This window comes from Erythrolamprus reginae, chromosome 1 (genome assembly GCF_031021105.1).
Source record: "Erythrolamprus reginae isolate rEryReg1 chromosome 1, rEryReg1.hap1, whole genome shotgun sequence".
In the NCBI taxonomy this organism is placed as follows: domain Eukaryota; kingdom Metazoa; phylum Chordata; class Lepidosauria; order Squamata; family Dipsadidae; genus Erythrolamprus; species Erythrolamprus reginae.
In genome coordinates, this window is record NC_091950.1 from 124,096,107 (window position 1) to 124,108,739 (window position 12,633).

Consider the following 12,633-nt stretch of genomic DNA (forward strand, 5'->3'; position numbering starts at 1 on the left):
GGAACTCCCTTATAGACTCCTTTGCAAGGAAAAAAAAAGTCAAAATGAGGAAGAATGTCAGATGAATCTCTGGGAGTGTATGTGTGCCAGGCGTATTACAGAGGGTTTTTTTTTGGGGGGGGGGGTCAGGGGTGCACTGTAAAAAGAGCCTGGAGGTAGAGAAATTCAAGAGTGTAGCAAATACATATCTATGGAGAGGCTACATATTCAACATTTTAAAAACGTTGGATATATGTAAATGCTTGAACCGAAGGAAAGGGGACAAATAAATCATATGTGGGAAAACAGCGTATAATTTTGTGCGCGCGATTATTTCTGCATTTTGCAAAATAAATAATATATTTATTTTTCCAACACGCAAATGACCCGAACTCCGATTTTACAGCATTACCTTACCGCGTTTTGAGAGGCGTTCGCTTGTTTTTAGGGGTTATTTTTATTTATTTATTTTTTTTACTTCAAAACGAGACATCAAAACGAGGGGTCTCTCTTTTAAGCCTAAATACCTCACTTCGGCTCGTTTTCTTCAAAAGAAAGGTTCTAATTTTTTTGGTTCTCCTCTCTTGTTGGCACCGAGGTACCGATTTGCTTTCTGCCCAGTTCCGATAGCCCATATAGAAGGCTGTCTTAAGCCCTCAGAATTCCCAAATGGATATTATAAAGAGACCGGCAAATCCTCTGCAAATCCTTCTTTTACGCGCGTTAATCAACGGATAATTTATTACCCTCCGAGAAATTCCCATTTTAGACCAGCCTCGTCCTATGCATCACATTTGCCCTGGGAAAGGATGCGTCGCTATTTCTTGGACTTACCCACAGCCAGCCATATATATGCTTTTATCCTTCCAGAATGGAATTCCATACCCACGTCGGTTAGGATACTGGTAGATGGGATGGCGGCCTAAACAGGCCCGGGGGGGGGGGGAGGGGAGGATTAGGCAGGGCCGCAGAGCCTTGCGATGGGTCTCCTCGGGTGAAACGGAGCTTTTCTTGCAGAGAGAGAGAAGAGAGACCATGGCAGTGCTGAAGATCTCCTCGCTCCTCGCCGTTTACGCTTTGGTGGCCTGCCAGATGGAGAACGGCCAGGCGGTCCCGCTCAGGTAAGAGGCAGCCGACAGCGGGACTTACCTGCACAGCTGTCTGGAGGAGAGTCTCCAAGTTCGCTCTCAGTGCGGATGGAGGGAGCGAAGAAAGGAAAGAAAGTCCTCCTCGGTTAGGAGAGGTCAAAAGAATAGAATAGAATGGAATAGAATGGAGTAGAGTAGAGTAGAGTAGAGTAGAATAGAATAGAATAGAATAGAATAGAATAGAATTCTTTATTGGCCAAGTGTAATTGCACACACAAGGAATTTGTCTTTGGTAGCAATATTGAATATTGAATATTCAATAATATTAATATTAATAATATTATTATTGATATCATCATCAATAATAGTAATAATAATAATAGTAATAATAATAATAATGATGATGATGATGATGATGATGATGATGATGATGATGATGAATAGCAATAGCAATAGCAATAGCATTTAGGCTTATATACCGCTTCGAAGTACTTTTGCAACCCTCTCTAAGCGGTTTACACAGTCAACATATTGCCCCCAACCATCTGGGTCCTCATATTACCCACCTCGGAAGGGTGGAAATCAACCTTGAGCCGACGGTGAGGTTTCAACTGCGGAACTACAGCCAGCAGTTTTTAGCTGAAGTAGCCCGCGGCGCTAACTTCAGCTAACTGTTAGCTTTGTAGTTCAGCAGTTGGAGCTACACAGGGCTGCTAGGGTGGAACGTGCTCATCTCGGGTCCTCCTTATTTGTTCCTTCCCCAAACATCCACCCGATCGCCGCTTGCCTCGCCTCCCGGGGCGGCGGGAGCGAAAGGAGAAAGCAGGAGTAGAAACCGCGCCGAGCATTGCAAGCCAGCAAGTGAAAGCACATTCCGTTGGCCACCCTGGTGATTATTTTCTTCCCCTGGTCGAGCAAATGGGTCGCTCGTAGGGCCTTCCTTTTTCGGAAGCCTTCCAGACACACCGGACGACAGTGGTCGCAAAGCCCTTAGCCTGAGTAACCCCTCTGTTGGGAGGGAGAGAGAGAGAGAGAGAGAGAGTGAGAGAGAGACCCGCTCCGCGACAACCCCGAAGGAGGAAGGAGGAGGAGAGGGGGGTGGGGGTGGCTGGCGGGCCCTGGCTGGTAAAAGCCGCTCCCTCCCTCCCACTCCCGATCCCCACCCGGGCTGCCTGTAAAGGAGGAAGAACTGCCGCGCCCGGCGGGGGGAAAAAAACAACGGCGCTTCTCAGAGCGCGCTTTTGCCTTTCGCGCAGAACGGGCTTCGAACCCGTCACCGACCGAGGCGCCCTGGGGGATTACGAAGCTCGGAGGTTACTCAACGCCCTGGTGAAGGAATACGTCCAGATGACCGCGGAAGACCCGGACCAGGGCGGCGAAGGCAGTAGGTAAGGAGCATCCGAAGCGCCGTTGCCTTCTTCCCCTCTCGGACGCCAAGCTGGGGTCCGAGCGCCACCGGGGTGGGCATCCAAGCAGAAGGGCGTCGTTTGCTTCTGGAGGGTGTCCTTCCTCCACCACCGACCGGGAGGGGGCGCCTTACACCCACCTGGGGAGGGGGGGGGGGTCGGACCGAGTGGTTGGGCCTCGACTCCCAGGTTGCCAACTTAAGTGAAGTAGATCCATTTATCCATTGACTGGCTATGGGTATACAACTTACTTAAATATGTACTGTATATGTATACACACACATGTGCAGACACATACACAAGAAAGGCTTTGGAGTGCAAAGAGGAGGGGGTTTGGATAAAATGGGAGAACCAGAAGGTAGGTCTTGGATTTAATTCCCTCTTGTACCCCACCCCACCCCCGAATCCGCTTCCTTAAGAACCGAGTCCCCGGATTCAGTCTTTCCCCACTCGCCATAGTCGAGAGAGAGAGAGAGAGAGAGAGAGAGAGAGAGAGAGAGAGGAGAAGAGAAAGAGGGAGCGAGAAGGAGGGAAGGAGGGACAGAGAGACAGAGACAGAGAGAGGGAAGGAGGGAGAGAGAGGGAGGAAGGAAGGCAGAGGGGAAGAGAGGGGAGGGAGGGAGAGAGGAGTGAGAGAAAGAGGGAGGGAAGAGAGAGAGGGAAGGAAGGAGGGATGGAGAGAGGGAGAGAAAGAGGAGAGAGAGAGGAGAAGAGAAAGAGGGAGCGAGAAGGAGGGAAGGAGGGACAGAGACAGAGAGACAGAGACAGAGAGAGGGAAGGAGGGAGAGAGAGGGAGGAAGGAAGGAAGGAAGGCAGAGGGGGAAGAGAGGGGAGGGAGGGAGAGAGGAGGGAGAGAAAGAGGGAGGGAAGAGAGAGAGGGAAGGAAGGAGGGATGGAGAGAGGGAGAGAGGGGGAGAAAGAGGAGAGAGAGAAAGGGAGGGAAGAGAAAGAGGGGAGGAAGAAGGGAAGGGGAGAGGGAAGGAGACGATGGAAGGAGGACAGAGAAAGAGAGAGGAGAGGGAGAGGGAAGGAGAGAGAGGGAGGAAGGCAGAGAGAGAAAGGGAGGGAGGGAGAGAGGGAAGGATGGAGGGAGGGAGAGAGGGAGAGGGAGGGAGAGAGGGAGAGAGAGGGGAGAAGAAAAAGAGGGAGGGAAAGAAAGAGGAGAGAAAGAGGGAGGAAGAAAGAGGGAGAAGGGTGAGAGAGAGAGAGAAAGGGAGGAAGGGAGAGAAGAAGGGAGAGAGGAAGGGAGAAGGAAGGAGGGTGAGAGAGAGAAAGAAAGAGAGGGAGGGAAAGTAACAGAGGGAGGGGAGGAGGGACAGAGAAAGAGAGGGAGGGTCCTTTGACATAGGAAGGAAAGGGATTCTTTGCACGTAAGCGCCCCCTTCCCTAACCAGCCCAGGCTTCCAGCTGCACCTGCGGTTTTCCCCACTGAACTCCCCTGGTGAAGCATGAGGAATGGTTCAGCCCCAGCGGACGCATGCAATACCCTCCCCACCCCGGAATTGCTAACAGTCACAAGGTCCCTACCCCCCCCCCCCCCAACTCGTTTGCTTGACCGGGCAATGGCTCACTTGCGCCTCCTACCCGCTGCTTTTGGCGGTTCATCGGATTGACATTGCATGGGGCTTGCGCCTCGAGAGGGGCTTGTATTGAATATAAAAGGCTTCGGAGGGGTGGGGGGACTCATTTTTCCAGGGGAGGGGTGGGGGTGGGGTGGAATGCGGGGAGGGGGAGGGGCAAGGCATGACCACGCACGTGTTTTCTTCTTGCTTTCCTTTTTTTCCCCTCCCGCCCTTCCCCGGTTACTTTGTTCGGCATGTTTTTTTTCCCCCTTTGCAGCTTGGATAGACCTATTTCCAAACGTTGTGCCAACCTGAGCACTTGTGTGCTGGGCAAACTGTCTCAAGATTTTCACAAGTTGCATACGTACCCTCCCACTGACGTCGGGGCTGGGACGCCTGGCAAGAAAAGGAATGTGGTTGACTGAGCTGGAAAATGAACGCTATGCAAACTACTGAGGAAGCCCTCGGAAGCAACTAGGCGGGCTCAGATCACTCTTTTGAGTTTATTTCTCTCCCCCCCTCTTTGGTTTCCTTCTTTTATTTAACTTGATGCATGATTTAGATCTAACCTTAACTGCTAACTTTGGCTCTGTTCTTTTAGATCTGAAGTGCTTGGAATAGTAGAGCAAAGTCCAACTTAGGGAATTAAGGACAAAATGCACTCACACACCTACACACCCACACTATTGTAGGGAGCTGGGAAAAGGCCAAATTCAGAGTAAATCAGAATAAAACATTGCTTTGAATTTTAGATTTTTATTTTATGAATAATAAGGAAGCATCATTTTTTTAAAATTTGAGGCTACTCATTGTAAAAAAAAATTGAAATAAACAAATGTTTCTGTCATGCTCGATCATGCAACTGTTCAATAAACCTATTTTTCTATAAGGAATAGGTCTATGTTCTGATTGGAAATTATTTACACCATTTTTAAAATGTGGGGTTTGCAGCAAAATTTGAAGAGTTTTCATCAAGCTGTAAGGAAAACAATATGGGTGCCTGCCATGTTGTTTGCTTAATTAAGAGTATTTTGAAAGGGCTAGGTATCTGAATAGCATTGGATGAATTAGTAAGGCGATAACTTTCATACAATGAAGCCGCAAAAAGGCTTACACTGAGTTTGATAGTATGAACTTCACAAATCTGTTCAGAAGTGTAGAAACACAACCACTGGTTTCCAAATGTGAGCAAGTTTTGTTCAGTTGTAAAAGGTTTATTCTGTTTGACTTCCTCCAGGTAAGAATTTTAATCTTACATTTCTATGTATGCATTTGTTTATGAAGAAGTCACTTATTTGGATTGAACTTATCAGTCTGACGACAATTTAATGCAAGAGAATCCAACATTGCCTGTAATTCAAACATTGATTTGTATTTGTTGTGGGAACAATGTAGGCTAAGTTAAACATTTGGATCGGTGAGGCTTAAAAAGCCTGAATTTTTTTTATCATAGAGATGAGCAACAGAAAAACCAAATTATATCATTCAAATAGTCAATCGGACATCAGATATATCATATATATCATATATATCAATCTGATACATAAAAGATATCATATATCCTTTAGACCATCCTGATAGTTTATATATACCCAGAAATGGCATTATATTAGGAAATGTAGAGCTAGAAGATGAAGGCAACAAACCTCATATACAGTGGCAGTGGCCAACCCTGATGCAACAGGGGTATGATCCTTGTGTGATCCTTGGAAACCCAGGGTTTGGGTCCTCTTAGAATAGGTGTAGGTTATCCCCCCCACAGATCTGGATTTTACTAGTTTGGGGAAGAATGTCGCGAAAAGTCTATACCACGGTTTTTCAAAAATATTAATTAAAAAAAATACTTTGCTGATTTCCCCCCTATACCACGGTTTTTCCTGCCCGATGACGTCATACGTCATCACCAAACTTTCGTCCACCTTTAATAATTTTTAAAAATAAACTTTAATAAATAAACATGGTGAGTAATAATCTAAATGGTTGCTAAGGGAATGGGAAATTGCAATTTAGGGTTTTTTTAAAGTGTTAAGGGAAGGCTTGTGATACTGTCCATAGCCACAATAGTGTATTTACTTCCGCATCTCTACTTTGCGGAAATTCGACTTTCGTGGGTGGTCTCGGAACGATCCCCTGCGAAAGTCGAGGGAACACTGTAGTTTGTATAAACATAAGTTTAAAAAACTAACAATAAAAGAGGACAATAGGGCAGTAAGACAGGGACAATAGGTACAATGATGCTCTTATGCATGCCCCTTATGTTAAGAGAGTAGTAGTCTTTTCTAGGACTAGCCCTGATGATGTTACCCAGTTGGGCAATGAAACGTCTACAATTAAAACAAGCTCAGAGAGCACCAAGAACCCCCCAGAGGTCTTTTCCATTCACCATCACATAACATTGTCCCTCCTCCCAAATATTGGCATTCTTGAGATTTTGCCAACAAGAGTTTGGGGAGAACTGGGATTAAACATTAAGGCAGCACAATGCATTTTTTAAAATAAAATAAGTTTTAGGTTCAAATCCAAAGCTTGTATCAAAGATCTTAATTCTTTGTTTTGTTCTTATCTTTTTTTGTAAAAAAAACAAAAACCAGCATAACAGCACAAAAGAGAGCATGTAACACGGCAACCTGTGTGACCCATCGTTTGGCAGATTTCCTGAACAGATCAGGAGGTGTGGGGAAGAGCACATTTGTACCTACCAATGTCGGAGCCCATGCTTTTGGCAGGCGAAGAAGAAACATACAAATCTAATCTGCTGAATGATTTCTGGGATATGGTAAGTGTTAAATGATATCAAAATTCTATTTCTTTGCTGAATTTGTTAAGTCTTAAAGAGATATTTAATATATAGAGAAGATAGTAATGAGAATATATATATACAGTGTTCCCTCGATTTTCGCGGGTTCGAACTTCACGAATAGCCTATACCACAGTTTTTCAAAAAAATTAATTAAAAAAATACTTCGCTATTTTTTTCCTATACCACGGTTTTTCCCAACCGATGACATCATATGTCATTGCCAAACTAATAATTTTTGCAAATAAATAAGAAAAATAATAATTGTTAATAAATAATTATGTTTATAAATATCAGGATCACTAAGTATCTTATTCAATGGTGAGTACCAGTAATAATGGTGAGTAAATGATTGTTAAGGGAATGGGAAATGGTAATTTAGGGGTTTAAATTGTTAAGGGATGGCTTGTGATACTGTCAATAGCCAAAAATGGTGTATTTACTTCCGCATCTCTACTTCGCGGAAATTTGATTTTCGCGGGCGGTCTCGGAACGCATCCCCCGTGGAAATCGAGGGAACACTGTAATAATGGCCCTGGGTTGGTCCGAGAGGCAAAAAAGGAGCTGTGATGTTCCTTCAATATACCAGGGTGATTCGACACAAAATGTAACCCTTCCCTGGTACAGAGCTGAAAGTATTGGATACTGTAGCCTAGAGGTTAATTCTCTGCCTTACAACTCAAAGGTTGCAGGTTCAAGTCCCAGTGAGGGTATGGCTAGCTGATGAGGCCAAAATAAGGCCGAAATAGATCTATCCTAGTCTCCTGTGGTTTTCAAATTCAGCAAAAACATGTGACATATATATATATATATATATATATATATATATATATATATATATATATATGTTTTCGTAAATTTTCACGGGTATATGTATGTAGATTGTTCTGAGTTCGGGTTTTGCCCTGTGTAATGTTTTGCATGTCTATGCGACGTTTCGGTGAAATCACATTCACCATCATCAGGCTGGAGTTCCAATCTTTGTGTTTTTGCAAATGAAATGTTGCTAATATTCATTTGCAAAAACACAAAGATTGGAACTCCAGCCTGATGATGGTGAATGTGATTTCACCGAAACGTCGCATAGACATGCAAAACATTACACAGGGCAAAACCCGAACTCAGAACAATCTACATATATATATATATATATATATGTTAAATGTTTATAGCTGGAATTTAAAATTAAGGGAGACCAGGATAGATCTATTTCGGCCTTATTAGGTCTCATCAGCTGGCCACACCCATTCTTTTACTGGGATTCGATCTGGGAAGCTTCTGCATTGTAAAGCAGAGAGCTAGCAATTAGACCCATCCGATCTGAATCCATCCAGCTTTGTACCAGGGAGGGGTATATGTTTTTTCTTATGTCGGATGACCCTGGTATATATATATGTATGTATGTATGTATATGTATGTATATATATTACTCAAAATAAATAAATAAAAGGAACACTCAAATAACACATCCTAGATCTGAATGAATGAAACTTTCTCATTGAATACTTTGTTCTGTACAAAGTTAAATGTGCACAACAGCATGTGAAATTGGTTGTCAGTCAGTGTTGCTTCGTAAGTGGACAGTTTGATTCCACAGAAGTTTGATTTACTTGGAGTTATATTGTGTTGTTTAAGGGTTCACTCTATTTTTTTGAGCAGCATATATATGTGTGTGTGTGTAGGTCTAGGCACAGAGTCTTTTCCCGTGTAAGGTTGATAGACTCCTGTGGACATTTCAATGAAGACAACAGCCTGAAGATGACGAGTGGGACCTCGTCAAAACGTTGCCGGGAGTCTATTAACCTTGCAAAGGAAAAGACCCAGATATGCCTAGACCTACATGCCTATACCTGTGAAAATCTACGAATAGATATATTTGTAGCCAGGATGGCCAGGAATCTCTGAAACTTATACGGGAAGATTTTCATGAGTATAGGTATGTAGATCTAGGCATATTTGCGTCTTTTCCAGTGCAAGGTATATGTGTGTGTGTGTGTGTAACATATTTTTGCTGATAATAATTATATATATATATATATATATATATATATATATATATATATATATATATATATATATATATATGAATGATGAGGCAGCAGCCATCTCGATCACCGGAACATAGAAACTTTAATAAAACCACTTAGCTTTCGTTAGCGTGCTGCTAACTTCGTCAGAGTATTAAAAATGCCATGGGAGACGGCATTAGAACAGTGCAGACCTAAGACGAGGGCATGGGCAAAAAAATTGCAAGAGCAGACATGTACCACTATGGAAAGTAACAACGATAATGGGGGGGGGAAAAGTAATACCAAACACCTCCGAAGTATTGCCTCGTAACTCCACCTCCTCCCTTGGGGAGGGAAAGAGGCAACAGACACGAGTAAAAGTGGTAGATCCCCCTTTAGCCAGCATGAGCAAGCCCACAATTAGGCTTGCCGCAGAGGGGAGGGAAGGGTGTGGCCCTATGACGCGGGCAATGAGCAGACTGAATAATGCTTTATAAAGGTGATTGTCTCCCATGGCATTTTTAATACTCTGACGAAGTTAGCAGCACGCTAACGAAAGCTAAGTGGTTTTATTAAAGTTTCTATGTTCCGGTGATCGAGATGGCTGCTGCCTCATCATTCACACACGTACCTGGAACTCGCATTTTTAGGACTATTTGGCAAGAGTATGGCTAGTTGAAGAGAACAAAAGAGCTTGAAATAGATCTACACTAGTCTCCCTTCCTTTTCATTATCAGCAAAAATATGCTCCACACACACACAAAGAAATGATAGACATCATGATCTCTGGAAGGTTTAATTTTTTAAAATTAAACTAAGCTTTTGTTAGCTACTGATGGCATTTCAGAGTATAAAATCTCCATTGAAGAGATACTTGCTTTTATATAATGCCTCTTCAATGGGGATTTTACACTCTGAGAATGTCATCAGAAGATTGTGATGTCTAACGTTTCTTCATCTATAATTATTATTATTATTATTATTATTATTATTATTATTATTATTATTTATTAGATTTGTATGCCGCCCCTCTCCGGGGACTCAGAGTGGCTCACAACAACAAAACTGTACAAATCCAATGGTTAAAACTATTTTAAACCCTTAATATAAAAAACAATCATACATCCCATACAAACCATATGTAAAACTATACCTGGAACTCACATTTTAAAGATAATTCATTAGGTATGTATGTTTGTTTTTATGTATGTGTGTGTATGTGTGTGTACATATCCATCCATACATATCCATCCATCCATCCATCCATCCATCCATCCATCCACATAATGTATGCATGACTAGCTGAACCTGATGTCCTCTCAGTGTACTGAACCTTAACTCCATAATTTCATTTCTGAGCGCTGAAATCCAATTTACATGAGCTCCAGCATAGCGAAAGCTCTCTTAGTGGCATTACCAGAGTAAAATTACTCTTTTTAAATAATTGAAAATGAGGGTTATGAAAATCAGCTATTCATTGTTGGACTGGGCTTTCTTCCTTGTAATTGGATTTGGGATTGGAATCCAAATTATTATTTTTTACTTGGAAAAAGAGTGAATACTGTATTAAAAAGTAAAGATGTCACTCTTAAACCAGCATTGTTTTGATTTGGAGATCTTTCACCTGGTTGACTCAGCCTTCCATCCTTTCGAGGTGGGTAAAATGAGGACCCATATTGTTGGGGGCAAGATGCTGACTGTGTAAACCACTTACAGAGGGCTGTAATAGCAGTGTGAAGTGGTACATAAGTTTAAGTACTATTGCTTTAGCTTAAAACGTGTACACAGCCTTGTAATACAACCAATCTGTAATTTGATTTCCAGTCTCCGTATTATTTTCATTGCCATTTTAAAATTTAGCAGATGGCTTGTGCAGCCATTAGGATGTTTTGTTTATAGAGGCATTTCCTTCTTTTTTTTCCTTAGCTCTGGAATGCAGAAATGATTTTTGAGAAGCTGTTGCTTCATTCCTTTTATAAGCTCAGGTGGAGCAGAGAACATAGTGGAACACGAAGGAATCTGTAATGCAATAATGGGAACTACAGAAATGGGATGAGATGTCTTCTTTGCCAAATTTGACAGAAGTGCTTGCTTTTGTTAGATAACTGCAGTTGGTTATCAGACTGCAAGACAGAAATAGTCTCATTTAAATGTGGATTATTATTATTTTTGTATAATTATGCAATCCTGTCTACTATAACTACCCAATTATACTGTTTGTGAAGAGGCCTTCTTAAGAGAAATTGCTCATATGGAAAAGAGCCAAACATTAATTTCTGACCCCTTTTTAAAAATTATTTAAAACATATTTATTTTTCAAAATCTGTGCAAAAATGCCGTCCTTACCTCATAACAAGCTGATCCACCTCTTCTTTATTTATTCAGTGGATTATCCTATTTTAACTATAGAACATAATTAAAGAAGAGAGCCATAAATCTAGTGATCTGATAATTGCAAAGAAAAGAAGAAGGCATCTTTAAACTTGGATGTGTTTGTGTTTTTTTCAGATGCCATGAAACCGAGCAACGAACACCTTTTGATTTGTCTTGAAAGCAACTTCTTTTCATCATTCAGTATGGCTGAATAAATTGTTCATTTTTGCATCCTTCCACTGTTGAAGAAATGTTTTGTTTGAAAGTTAAATTCACTTAGGTTACATAATATATCTATATCTATATCAAATAATTATTCAATTATTGTATATTCTTTTGATAAGCAATTCTATTTCAAATAAAATGTGATAGCATCTATTTATTTATTTATCTTGTAGCATATCTGTGAAATTGATCCATGTTATTTATCTTGGCAATATTCCATTGCCAAATCTCGGGGATTACACTAAATTGCTGCCTTTCAAGGTATATATGTGTAAGAGGTGGTGTGCTATGCCTTGATGTAAAACATTTAACTGACATGAGTGTATAATATGTTCAAAAATACATTTACAATATTGTATTTATTTGTGAATTTATGCAAGATTAAAAAAAGTATTTTGGATACACATAGATTGCGAAATGGATTTTTTCTTTAAGCCTTCTTTAAAGTATATTTTGCAGCTTTCTCTGGACCTGGGTTCAAGAGAATTGAGATAAAGTCCAGTATGGAATTTGGGTTTTTCTATGAATTCACTGGTGCTATACGAAGGTAATAGACCACTGATGGCGAACCTATTTTTGCTCAGGTACTGAAAAAGCATGCACATGTGCTATCACGCATGTGGTGAGTGCCTACACCCATAATTCAATGCCCAAGGAGGGCAAAAACAGCTCCCCCCCCCTTGGCCGCTCTGGAGGCTGGAAATGGCCTGTTTCCCAACCTCTGATGGGCCCAGTAGGCTCATGTTTCACCCTCCACAAGCACCAAAGGCTTCCCTGGAGCTGGGGGAGAGTAAAATCCCTCTCCCATCCCCCTGGAGTCTCTCTGAAGCCAAAAATGCCCTCCCAGTGCCTCTGTGTGAGCCAAAAATCAGCTGGCCAGCACACACATGCACATTAGAACTAAGCTAAGGCAATCGCTCACATGCCAGCAGATATGGCTCTACGTGCCACTTGTGGCACCTGTGCCATAGGTTTGCCATCATTGTAATAGACTATAACATTTGAATGTACAAAATGAATAAACATACTTACGGTACTTTTGTAGAAACCTGTGTACATAAAGCCATATTTTGATTCCATGACTTCTCAGTCTAAGAGTTTTAAGCCTGCATATAACTATATGTGCTACTCTAAGACAAAGTGATCTATAATGATATAATATTTTATTTATTTGTTAGAGTTAGAAGGCACTTT

The 12,633-nt window shown here is 41.9% G+C and overlaps 1 protein-coding gene across 1 annotated transcript; it reads left to right on the top strand.

Annotated features, from left to right (window-relative positions):
* Nucleotides 1-1,014: 1,014 nt before the first annotated feature.
* On the top strand, nucleotides 1,015-11,843 carry CALCB (calcitonin related polypeptide beta). The gene is made up of 4 exons (XM_070743844.1): nucleotides 1,015-1,100; nucleotides 2,144-2,455; nucleotides 6,627-6,811; nucleotides 11,350-11,843. The coding sequence occupies exons 1-3, from the start codon at nucleotides 1,015-1,017 to the stop codon at nucleotides 6,784-6,786; spliced, it is 558 nt and encodes a 185-aa protein (XP_070599945.1). The 3' UTR covers nucleotides 6,787-6,811; nucleotides 11,350-11,843.
* The last annotated feature ends 790 nt before the right edge of the window (nucleotides 11,844-12,633 follow it).

Excerpts from the sequence above, each read along its gene's own strand:
- CALCB (XM_070743844.1), top strand. The coding sequence starts at position 1,015 with ATGGCAGTGCTGAAGATCTCCTCGCTCCTCGCCGTTTACGCTTTGGTG. Across the intron at positions 1,101-2,143 it reads GGCCAGGCGGTCCCGCTCAG|GAGGAAGGAGGAGGAGAGGG; the intron begins GTAAGAGGCAGC and ends ACAACCCCGAAG. Across the intron at positions 2,456-6,626 it reads CAGGGCGGCGAAGGCAGTAG|CATAACAGCACAAAAGAGAG; the intron begins GTAAGGAGCATC and ends AACAAAAACCAG.